General features: G+C 38.8%; 1 protein-coding gene across 7 annotated transcripts in view; it reads right to left on the bottom strand.

The window, feature by feature from the left end:
* Positions 1-12803, bottom strand: part of LOC116869367 (phospholipid-transporting ATPase FetA-like) — a 105578-nt gene that overhangs the window by 49590 nt on the left and 43185 nt on the right. For all 7 annotated transcript variants that reach the window (XM_032860500.1, XM_032860499.1, XM_032860503.1 and 4 more), the window contains exons 3-6: positions 9863-9921; positions 5215-5328; positions 4204-4302; positions 2571-2632 (exon numbers count right to left, since the gene is read on the bottom strand). In XM_032860500.1, coding sequence (XP_032716391.1) covers positions 2571-2632; positions 4204-4302; positions 5215-5328; positions 9863-9921 — 334 coding nt within the window. The remainder of the gene's footprint in view (positions 1-2570; positions 2633-4203; positions 4303-5214; positions 5329-9862; positions 9922-12803) is intronic.

The raw sequence follows: 12803 nt of genomic DNA, 5'->3' as shown, positions 1-12803 counted from the left end.
CATTCACATTACAGTCTCTTTTTTTTGTGAATGGTACCTCCTGAAGTTCTGTGACATAATGGTACCTTTTCTACTACCAACATTTAGAAATGCTAGATATGCTAAGGCAAACATTCTTTCAAAAGTAAGGCTACGCTTACCACAAAGTAAGGAACCAGGAGAAACAAAACAAGGATCTCAAATCCAAAACAGTCAGCATGTTCTGAAGCTGTTCTTGCTCTGAGTGAAGGAAGGAATTGCCAATCTTAATAATTAGTGACTTGAATTTTCATTTAGCCCACTGATGGACAGGACATGAAGCCTTAGGATCTTGAGAGGCAATGAGTTGGAACTAAGAACCCCTCATAAAGCCAGGACTCTGAAAGGGCAACACCTTTAGGGAAAGGGTAGTCTAAAAAAAATTCAAGCCATTGGCAAGAAAGTTTGTCTGTCTTACTCAGGAGGGTTGAGCGTCAGACAGTAGAGAACTCCCCCTTAAGAATGTATAGACTAATGAGGTATGGGATTCAAATTTATAACTCCTCAAATTGGTCTCAGTAGGTGATATCCTTGAGTTATGTGGCAGAAGGAAACATACAACCCTCAAAAGGGATACAATCTCAACTCAGAAGATTTAGAATTCTTATAAAGAAAATTCTACTAATGATGTGCTTGTAACCAAAATTATTGAGAAATGAAAATGGCAGAAATCACAACTTGCAAAACAGACAAATTTTTCAATAGCAGTTCTATTCAAAACTATGTATTCTAGAAAAAGAAAGCCACTTTCTGGAATATAGACTGTTTGAACAACCAGCTTCACTGAGTGTTCAATTAAACACTGGCTTATAAAAACTAACCAGGGCCCTACTTGTGACCTCCCACCCTAAAACCACTCTATGACAGATTCTTTTTAGTCTTTCTTTTAGTCTTTTTTTTTTTTTTTAAAGATTTTATTTATTTATTTGACACAGAGAGAGACAGGAAGAGAGGGAACACAAGCAGGGGAAGTGGGAGAGAGAGAGAAGCAGGCTTCCTGCTGAGCAGGGAGCCCAATGCAGGGTTGGATCCCAGGACCTGGGGGATCACGACCTGAGTGGAAGGCATACTCTTAATGACTGAGCCACCCAGGTGCCCCTCCAATAGTCTTTCAAAACCCAAGTGCCCAAACTACTTGAGGAGTTCATTTGACTAAATCCATTTGGTCAGTAATTCCCTAGCCCTGAAAATTTCTAAGACACTGAGTTTTGTCTTTTCTTTTCTTTTTCTTTTTATTTCCTTTCTTCCTTTCTTTTAAATTTTCTTTTTAATCACAACTGACTTTTCTGGTGGTGTCTTATGAGAGGCTTCGACAGACCAAAACACTTGAGGAAATAATCAATAATCCACCAGGAATAAGAATGAGCTGTAACAATAAATACAGGATTAGATACCCAAGAACTTCACGTAGAAGAATTGTGTGATTAAAACTACAGCTCCAATCTTTAAAAAAAAAAAAAATGGGGCACCTGGGTGGCTCAGTGGGTTAAGCCGCTGCCTTCGGCTCAGGTCATGATCTCAAAGTCCTGGGATCGAGCCCCGCATCAGGCTCTCTGCTCAGCAGGGGGCCTGCTTCCTCCTTTCTCTCTGCCTGCATGTGATCTCTCTCTGTCAAATAAATAAATAAAATCTTTAAAAAAAAAACAAAAAAACTACAGCTCCTGGGGGTTCTGTAAGGCCACTGTGAACAAAGACTGGACTTCAATTTTGAAATTCTTCATGTTCGTGCTTATTTACAATCATGTTACTACACACACTCATCATTTTTTCCTGTTTTACAATCTCTATTTGTTGAATTCTTCCCATTCCTTAAGGCCTAGCACAGACATTAGCTCTTCCAGAAAGTCTTCCTTGACTCCTTTAACCAGTTATGATCCCTCATTTTTATTAATTCTTATAATAATTTTTTATCTTTTATGATAGTCTCCATATTTTGTTTTATGTAGGAATTATGTCTGCCTCCGTATATTCCTGACAAAGTAAATTGCTTAAATTTTGTAGGACATCATCAAATATAAACACAGACTCATTGACAACACTTTAGACAGTTATCACCAAACACCACAGCAATAGGGTCAACACCAATACTTTATTTTTATTATTTTTTTTTAGCCAATACTTTCTTTAGATTGTTAATGAAGATATGACCTGATCAAAGGTTATATAGTATAATGGCCAATAAGCCATGCCAGAATCTAATGATGTTCTAAAGACACATATCTCCATGCTGACAACTACACTAATAATAATCACTTGTATGTCATAAATTGCTAAATACCTTAATATATATTATTTCATTTTCATTTTTGCAATATCCTCCAAGGTACAGAATATTATCTTCCTTTATAGATAAGAAATATGAGGCCCAGAGAGATCTGAGGTCACACAGCAAATTCAGTGTATGCTAGATCTAGAAACAAATTCTTATGTTCAACCTTAGGTTCTTTTCACTGTTCTGAATTACTTTCCAAAGTACCCAACACCATCAAGCTTTAGCAAAGACAACCCTTTCCCAGAACTGAGCTACCTAAACTGGTTTCCCTATGACTTACCTGCCATTCATCACCACCAGAACAGAACGGTTGTTGACGTGATTGTCATTTTGATGCCTTTTCTAAAATTACACAAGAAAATGTTCAGGAAATAGGCATAGAGCAAACTGCATGTGGAAGTTTAGTATTCTGAAATACTACCCAAGGTAGTACTCCTTATTTATAATTCTCCTTTACCTCCTAAGCCTTTCTATCATTAAAACCAGGGTAAGAGGTTGATTGTCTCAGAGAAGCTGGGAAAAAAGGTCAGAAAAAGAAGAGAAAAGAAAGAGACAAAATCTTGGCTTTAAATATCAAAAGCCAAAGCCTGGGGGAATGAGAACAAACATCTTAGTTAAAGCCACAGAGGAGAGAATGAAAACTGATGGATAGGACCAGAGTCCCTGTGAACACCTTGGTAGGAGCAGGGAAAAGTTAAGAATTCTCAAGCATACCTCCACTACAGTCAACACAAAGAAGCTTCTACAGGATATGCACTAAGGAAAGAGCAACAGAGGTCTTCTATTCAAAAACCAAATAGAAGTGTATGTCCTGATGCTCCCATGAATCTTCTACTTCCAGGTGAGATTACTCCCTGGGAGAAAGGCAGGACTATGAAGAGGACAGGGAGAATCTTGAATTTGTCAGCATGCTTATGCTAAAAAAAGTAAATTCTAACCCAGAAGTAACTGGGTTACCTTGAATTGGCAAATTTAGTTTTCAGCTCTCATTAAAAAGGTTTGGAATGGTGGGGTGGTAGTTGTGAGATATACTGAGTTTAGCTGTAGAGAAATAAAGTCACATTTTGTACATTTGAGTTTTGACTAAAATTTCACTACATGGCTAATTATGGATTTAAAAGAGTTGCAGAGTTAAAAAGCTAGCGTAACATCAAGCTCACAAACTTTGGTCTAAAAATCTATCCTGGCAAAATCAGAAGGACTCTCTTAGGGAAGCTGGAGGCAGGTCAAGAGGTCTGACTTCCCAAATCCCACTAGCAGACTTGGTACTGGGGCTTCAATCTCACCGTTCTATGCCAGGCCTGCTGTAAGGAGCAAGGAGGATGCCAAGCAGCTCACTGTGAGCCAGTTTCTCCCTCCAAGACCAGGAAAGGAACTGGCCTCTGTTTATGTCCTAAGGAGTTCTAAACCCAGAGGGTTCCTAGCTGTATATACCTTACAGAAGTGAAAGTTGGAATGGGAAGTAGGGAGAGCTAGAGAGGAGAAGGGGAATGTGGAAATGGGAGGAGAAAACTAAGAACAGAACAAAGAGGGAGGAGGGGACAGAGGGAGGAAGGGAACAGGAATTAAAAAAGGGAGAAGGAAGAAGATGAGCACAAACTTGAAGAAAGCCAAGTGAGGGAAGAGGTGGGTTATTAAAAAGGAGCTGGAAGAAAGCCTGAAAGGGGGCTAAATGGTGGCAGAGGAAGACAGAGAGAGGTCTTGCACTGCCACTTTCTGGCCATGCATAGACCACCAATCTTGAGGCTAAGGGAATTACATTTTCTTCTGGGATGGATAAGGAAGCAAGGAAAGGAAACATCTCTTTCCATTCAGTGCTTCTTCCTTGCACTAGGTAATTCTGGGAAGCATTTTTTTGCCCCCCAACCCAACTAGGTACAGTGAAAGACTAGGAGCCCAAAAAGCCACTTCACCACATCATCGATGGCATCCTTCACTGCTGTTATTGATAGCACCACCATCAGGGGTATCACAGTCGTGTACCAGGCCAAGGGGGAGATCTGGGGAATCAACTGTGAGAGGAAAAAGGAAGAAACTTGGCTCAGAAAGCTTAAAGGACAATATATTTCCTACCAGCACCACCCACCCCCAAACTCTTTCACTTCCACAGGTTCATAAAAAATTCAACTATCCTAGTTGCTTTCCACTGTTTTGGAAATATAAGTATTATAAGTAAATATATAATACAGATATAAATATTTTGTAAACATCACCAAGAAAAAAAAAAAGAGGAAAAAAAATCACCAAGAAAGGACAAAAGAATAGAAGTCAGTAAGTTGCCAGCTATCTGTCCCAAATCCACTACAATAGTCTTTTTTTTTTTCCTCCATTACAATAGTCTTGATGGGCTATTTCTCCTCTGATGATGAAGGTTCTGGTGAGAGGTAAGGGGAACTGGGAGAGAAGAGTGGACATTGGAAAACCACATCCCCTCCTTTATCCCTCAACATAATGGGAAAAGAGACAATCTGTTCCTCTCTCCCAATATGGTCCAGAACTGCCCTGCTTCCTCGCCCTGTGGAGGTACTCGTATGTTCTAAACCATTCTTTTTCTCAGAATTCCTGCATGTTAACTTTCTGTCAGGAAGGCTGGGAATGAATGAGAAATGGGAGTTGTAGTTGTGGTCGGGCTGAAGAGTATGTGACCTCCTGTGGTCAAGCTGAACTGTGGCCATACAGGCATGGTGAGGGAGCTCTCCTTCCTGGGATTCAGTGATCTTGTGTCCTTCCTTTTGTAGAGACTTATTTCATCCCACCTAATTCTGACCACAGGTACTCTATAGGATTGCCCAGACACTCCAGGCCAACCATTTGCCTGTTATTTAAAGAGACATTTCTCAGTTTAGGGAGAAGAACGGATTACGAAACCAGATCCCAGAGATAGTGATAAAATGCTCTGTGGAAAAGATTCCAAAAGTTAATACCTGTAGGAATAGCAAAATGAGGAAATATGCATTTGCAAGTCTCTGGAATTGTTCAAACAGATTCAGGGGCAAGAAGTTAAAGACACTGTATCTTGAGGTCTTGATGGTATTGTTCTGTGAGTAAAAGAAAACAAGCACAATTAGAGGAACAAAAGACCCCACCTCCCAGTTTTAACAAAAAGCACCAAGACCACTCCTTGAAACAGAAAAAGTCTTAGTTCTTCTACCATGGGGTGAGGGGGAGGGAGGGAAGAAGTGTTTGTCTCCCACTTTTCTTGGAGACCTAGAGAATGCAAAGAAGGTAAGTCTGATCAATATGGGACTTTTTTGAGGCATGGAATTCTTTGTTTATTGATGTTACTAATAATAATGATGGGGCGCCTGGGTGGCTCAGTGGGTTAAGCCTCTGCCTTCGGCTCAGGTCATGATCCCAGGGTCCTGGGATGGAGCCCCACATCAGGCTCTCTGCTCAGCAGGGAGCCTGCTTCCCCCTCCCCCTCTGCCTGCCTCTCTGCCTACTTGTGATCTGTCAAATAAATAAATAAAATCTTTAAAAAAAAAAAGAAAAAATGATAATAAAATCAACAATAAAAGCTTACATTTATTGAATACTTACTACATGCAAGGCACTGTTCTAAGCATTTTATATGTAGCAGCTTATTTATTCCTCACAATAACCCTATGAGGAGAGGACTGTATGATCACTTTTTGAGGATGAGGAAATTGAGGCACTGAGGTTATTTGCCAAAGATCACACAATCAGTTGCAGAGTTGGTACTGTGCTGTCCCCTGAGCCCCAGTTCACTTGTATAGCTATCCAAATGCCTTCTTTTCATAGATTCAGAGATCCTTCAGTGTCATCTTACCTCACCCACTAGTCCTTCTCAGCCCTAAATAGTAGGCAAGTCTGCCATTTATATTAGCTCTACTCCAGAGCTCTCAAATGAAGTTTTTCTAAGCCTGGCAAATTCAGTTTGGTGTACCTTTATGTACTGTTTTCAATGCTGAAGGATATCAGGTGCCAAAAGCAAATTACTCTTTCAAGTTGAGCCCACTGAAGATTCCCATACTGATCCCTGTCAGCATTGGGAAGTCACTTGCCTTTTAACTGTCCTGACAGCCTGAATAGTTTTGGTTTACATGTGAGTTAGGATTTTGCTGAGTGAAAATGGGAACTTGCTACCTCTTCAATTCTGACTTCAAGATGTTGACAGGATCATCTTATTTTCTACCTTTGGGTCTTCGATCATTTGGCTTAAGATGTCAGAGCTTGAATGTAAGAGCTCAAGAAAAGCAAAAGAATAACAATTTTAACCAAACAATTTCCCTAAAGACAGGCTTCTCCCCTACCTCCTCCATCTAGAAGGCCAAAACAAGAGAAAAAATCCACATGCAGTCCTGGAGTATAAATATTGCTCAAGTATGAAGAATCTTGCTGGACTCTGCCTTGGGAAAGCATCAGAGACCTTCTTTTGGAAAACCAAAACCATTCAGTCCTAAGTCTAAAACTTGCCCAGGAAGGCTAGATAGGCTCTTCGGTCAAGACATGTCTTTCTATTTTCCTAAGGAAGAAAAGCTAGTCATAGACCTTAGGAGTTTAGAGATCCAAGTTACAACTAAGATTTCCTTGGTGTTTTCTCTATGATTTTCTAGTTTGTAGTCAATCAAACACTATAGATTTCTCAAGGCTTCTTCTGTTCATAGCCCTATTCTGGGCTATACTAGTAGAGGCTGAAAAAAATTAAACAATATCTATCCCAGAGAAGCTCATAGGTCTGTCTTGAATGAAGTTCTAACTAAATGATTTCTATTAGCCATTCTAACCCTGAGAAAATGTTCTTCTAACATAGAAATAGCTTTCTTTGATCATGAGATACTCTAAATTTTTCAGTGTCTAAGTACAGAAGGTTCTGAAACTTGGAACCAAAGACCTTTTCTGATCTTCAGCCTTACTGAAGTAGCAAGCCTTCACTACTGATTTTCCATTTGATTTTATAACTAATTATCGTATTTCAGGTTTCTACCCACTTGGTAGCATTTGTTTAGTAAACAAAGACAAAAGCCTTGCGGATTCTACATCAAGACAGAAATATCAGTATTTCTTTACTAACTTGGCAACCAGAGTGCTCTGTTCTATGTCAAACCAGAAGGAATATCTAAAGAATGTAGAACATCTGTTTAACTATGAATTTCTTCGGTGTTCAGTTCTTTTTTGGCAGAGGTGACAAAATTTAAGCATGATAGAGGTGGTGGATTTTGGTTTGGGCTGTTTATTTAGGTAGTAAAACCTGACTGTTGGCTAAATGAGGGAATAGAGGAGAACATAAGGCCAAGGCCACAATGGGAATCAGAAGTTAGAGGCTGAGAAGAAGAAAAGGAATACGACTGGAAAAGAGTAGAGAACAGGAGAAAAATCAGTAATTGTCCATGGATATGAAATTGTTGTTAAATACATAAGAAAAGGTATTTATTCAGTAAATTTATCAAATGCCATTTTATGTGCCAAATATTGTGATGCAAACTGTGGATACAGAGATGAATGAAACTTGTACTCTTTCCTCAAGAAGCAATAGTTTCTTGCAGAAAGAGAGATAGTATTATTCACAACTATGTCTAACTCCCACAAGCACCATGTAAGGTGAATTAGGCCTTTTTCACAGATGAGGAAACTCAAGAACAAAAAGGTTAAAAAACATAAATAAAGATGCAAAGTTAGTAAGGAGTAGAGCTGTGCTCAAACTCAGGTCTGTCTGATGTCAAAATCTAGTTTTATTGCATTATAATGTCTCTCATATATGTCTAGAAGATAGAAAGGGGGAAAGAAAATCTGCTCCCATGGCCATACCCTGAACACTGTTACTATCCAGAACCTCCCTAACTCAGAAATCATAAACTAATGTAGTCCTACAGAGACTACAAATATGTATGGCTATATATGTATTTATATACCTACAGCTATAGATAGATAGATAAATAGATAGATAGATAGATATAGCTGTACATGCACAAAATAACATGTATAAAAACATTGCTTGTAACTGTAAATGACTAGAAACAACCCAAATGTCAATTTTGAGAAACTGGTTACATAAACTATGCTAAATCTACATAAGAAATACTATGCAGGTGAAAAAAGAAAAGAAGGAAAAAGTTATTATGAAAACATCTCCAGGATATCTGTAAAGCTTCTGAACAGTTTAAGAAAGCGGCTTTGCTTTATTTACACAAAGAAGCACTGACGAATATACAAGAAAGTAAAATGAAGAGTTCTCTACAGGGAGCAGCGGTGGGCAAGGATAAGTGCTGGAGTATGAATTTGAAATATATATCTCTTTATGAGTTATTAATAAGTAAGTGAAAAATGAGCAACCTAATAGAAAATGGGCAAAGAGGTAGTTTCCATAAAAAGAAATACAAAAGGTTAATTAGCATGAAAAGATTACTGAACTCACCTGAAATTAAGAAAGGATAGATAACAAAACATCATTTTTCATTCAAGAGCCCGGCAAAGATGAAAAAGATTGATAATACCTAGTCTGGCAGCAATATGGAAAAATGAGCAGTCTCTACTATAAGTGGAAATATAAGTAGATATAATCTTTTTAGAGGGAAGTCTGGCAATATGCATCACAATTTTTAATGTGTTTTTCCTTTGACCCAGCCAATTCACTTCTAGGAAATTTTCATAAGATATATTCACACAAGGGGTGCCTGGGTAGCTCAGTCGGTTAAGCGTCCAACTCTTGGTCTATGCTCAGGTCATGATCTCAGGGTCCTGAGATAGAACCCTGCCTTGGGCTCCCCGCTCAGCAGGGAGTCTGCTTCCTCTCCTCTCTCCTTCTGCCCCCTCCTCCTGCTCTTGCACTTTCTCTCTCTAAAACAAAAATGTCTTTTAAAAAAAGATATATTCACACAAATGTGACAGAATTTATGATTAATGGTGTTCATTCAGAACCCTTTATCATAGCAAAACACTGGGGACTATTTTTTTAGAGGGGACACCTGGATATGAATGGAGGCATTTTATTTTTTTAAGGTTTATTTATTTATTTTAGAGAGAGAGAGAGTGTGTGTGTACATGAGCCAGGGGAGGGGCAGAGAAAGAGGGAGAGAGAAAATCTCAAGAAGACTCTGCCCTGATGTGGAGATCAGTCTCACCACCCTAAGATCATGACCTGAGCCAAAACCAAAAGTCAGACACTTAACTGACTGAGCCACCCAGGCACCCCTGAATGGACACATTTTAAATGTTCATCAATAGGAGACTGGTAAAATAAATTAAGGTATATTGAAAACAGTGAAAAACCATTCCACTGTTAGATCTGTGTATTATTATAGATCTCCAATTGGAAAAAAAGACTGTTGAACTACGACTTCATTTGTGCAAGAAAAAGCTACAGTATTTCTTTTCTAGAAGTTATATATGAAACCCAAAATCTGAGATATATTCTCTCCTGAGCCTAGGTCACCAGAATTAATTTTGGTTTCTGAGCCCTCACTATACCAGCCCTCATTGTATAGGAGCTTGAAAGAAAGTAGAACCTATGTTGTAGGATCTACATCTGCAATGAATTACTGCCCTACTCACAAAGGGGAATATTAGAGGAGAATACTAACCCCCTGAAGTAACTAGAGGCCTGATACTCACGGGATATCCAAAGGTAGAGTTGAGTTCTCTGCTATTGGCTTGCAGATATCTCACTTGTTCTGAAAAAGAGGAAAGAAATGATGAGAAGGATAATTCTCTAATGATCAGCCTGGGATGCTGGCTGCTAGTGAAGACTTCACTAGATCTTCACACTTTCTCACTGAGGAGGATTATGTCTACAAATGGGACTTTTGTCTCTATTAGAAGAATCAAGAAATACAATAAAAATGGAAATCCTCAAGTGTTAAAACGTTCTGGAGGCAACAGGACCAGAAACTTTCGAGGTGTTTTTTACCGTGAATGTCTCTCAGTAATAATCCTAGGTGATGTCTCCACAGACAACAGGATGGCTATACCAACATCACTGCTAAACACAGAAACCCAGCCCTCTCCAATTAGTCAATCCCAAGACCTTATTTTAAGGTATTTGAGGTTCTTTCCAAGGCAGCTTTTCCTAAACTTACTTAATGAAATTTAAATCAATACATCATTATTAGGCAGCTATTGTACAGAGGCCAGTGTGTTTGATCTTGTGGGGGGATAAAAAGATGAGTAAGACACAGTCCCTGACTTCAAGGACCTGCAGTTTGGTAGTAGTGAGCCTGATAACTATAACACATGACAAAACCATCACATCAAAACACGTAAGTGTTATGAACTATTACAAACAGTGAGCCCAAGGCACCTGGGTGGCTCATTGGTTAAGCAATTGCTTTTAGCTCCGGTCATAATCTCAGGATACTGGGATTGACTCCCACATTTTGGCTCCCCCTGCTCTGTGGGGAGCCTGCTTCTCCTCTCCCACTGCCTGGCACTCACCCTGCTTGTGCTCTGTCAAATAAATAAAATATTGAAAAAAATAGTGACCCCATTATTGTGTTATGAAAATTTTTTTGTGTGTATTTCTAGCTTCTATTTTTATTTTTTTAAACATTTAAAATTTTAATTTAATTAACATATAATGTATTATTGAGGGGCTCCTGGGTGGCTCAGTGGGTTAAAGCCTCCGCCTTCAGCTCGGGTCATGATCCCAGGGTCCTGGGATCGAGCCCCGCGTCAGGCTCTCTGCTCAGCAGGGAGCCTGCTTCCCTTCCTCTCTCTGCCTGCCTTTCTGCCTACCTGTGATCTCTGTCTGTCAAATAAATAAATAAAATCTTTAAAAAAAACCATATAATGTATTATTGGTTTCAGAGATACAGGCCTATGCTTCATCAGTTTTATATAATACCCAATGCTCACTACATCACATACCCTTCTTAATGTCCATCACCCAGTTACCCCATCTCTCCACATCCCCTCCCTTCCAGCAACCCTCAGCTTTTATCCTATGATTAAGAGTCTCTTATGGTTTGTCTCCTTCTCTGGTTTAGTATTGCTTTCCTTTTTCCTCTTTTCCCCTATGATCCTCTGTTTTGTTTCTTAAATTCCACATACCAGTGAGATCATATGATAATTGTCTTTCTCTGATTGACTATTTCACTTGACATAATACCCTTTAGTTCCATCCACGTCATTGCAAATGGCAAGATTTCATTTTTTGATGGCTGTGTAATATTCCATTGTATGTATATACCACATCTTCTTTATCCACTCATCTGTCAGTGGACATCTGGACTCCTTCCATAATTTAGCTCTTGTGGACATTGATGCTATAAACATTGGGGTGCAGGTGCCCCTTCTGGTCACAATATTTATATTCTTTGGATAAATACCTACTAGTGCAATTGCTAGATCAGAGGTTAGTTTATTTTTAACTTTTTGAGGAACCTCCATACTGTTTTCCAGAGTGGCCGCACCAGCTTGCATTCCTACCAAGAGTGTAAGAGGGTTCCCCTTTCTCTGCAACCTCACCAATATCCTTTGCCCTGAGTTGTTAATTTTAGCCATGGTGAGGTTGTATCTCATTGTGGTTTTGATTTGTATTTTCCTGATGATGACTGATGTAGAGCATTTTTTCATGTGTCTATTGGCCATCTGTATGTTTTCTTTCGAGAAATGTCTGTTCATCTCTTCCGCCCATTTCTTAACTGGATTTTTTTTTTTTTTTTGGCTGTTGAGTTTGATAAGTTCTTTATATAGTTAAGTATTAAGTATATGACAAGTCATTTGCAAATATCTCTCCTATCCTACAAGCTGCCTTTTAGTTTTGTTGACTGTTTTCTTTGCTGTGCAAGTATTTTTTATCCTGATTAAGTTCTAATAGTTCATTTTTGCTTTTTTTTCCCCTTGCCTTTGGAGAGGTGTCTAACAAGAAGTTGCTGTGGCTGAGGTCACAGAGGTTGCTGTCTGTGTTCTCCTCCAGGATTTTGATGGTTCCCTGTCTCACTTTTAGGTCTTTCATCCATTTTGAGTCTGTTTTTATGTATGGTATAAGGAAATGGTCCAGTTTCATTCTTCTACATGTGACTATCCAATTTTCCCAATACCATTTGTTGAAAAGACTGTCTTTTCTTATGTGAATATTTTTTCTTGCTTTGTTGAAGAAGATTAGTTGACCATAGAGTTGAGGGTCCATTTCTGGGATCTCCATTATGTTTCATTGATCTATGTGTGTGTGTGTTTGTGACAGTACCACATTGTCTTGATGATTACAGCTTTGTAATAGAGCTTGAAGTCTGGAATTGTGATGCCTCCAGCTTCGGTTTTCTTTTTCAACATTCCTTTGGCTATTTGGGGTCTTTTCCAGTTCTATACAAATTTTAGTTTGTTTGGTCCAGATCTGTGAAAAATGCTGATGTTATTTTAACAGGGATTGCACTGAATGTATAGATTGCTTTGGGTAGCATAAACATTTTAACAATATTTGTTCTTCCTAACCATGAGTTTTTCCATTTCTTTATGTCTTCCTCAATTTCTTTCATAAGTGTTCTATAGTTTTCAAAGTACAGATCCTTTACCTCTTTGGTTAGGTTTATTCCTAGATATCTTACGGGTTTTGATA

The sequence above is a fragment of the Lontra canadensis genome, unplaced genomic scaffold (assembly GCF_010015895.1).
Source record: "Lontra canadensis isolate GAN:19392208 unplaced genomic scaffold, GSC_riverotter_1.0 scaffold19, whole genome shotgun sequence".
Lineage (NCBI taxonomy): Eukaryota > Metazoa > Chordata > Mammalia > Carnivora > Mustelidae > Lontra > Lontra canadensis.
This window is presented reverse-complemented; position numbering and strand designations above follow the sequence as displayed.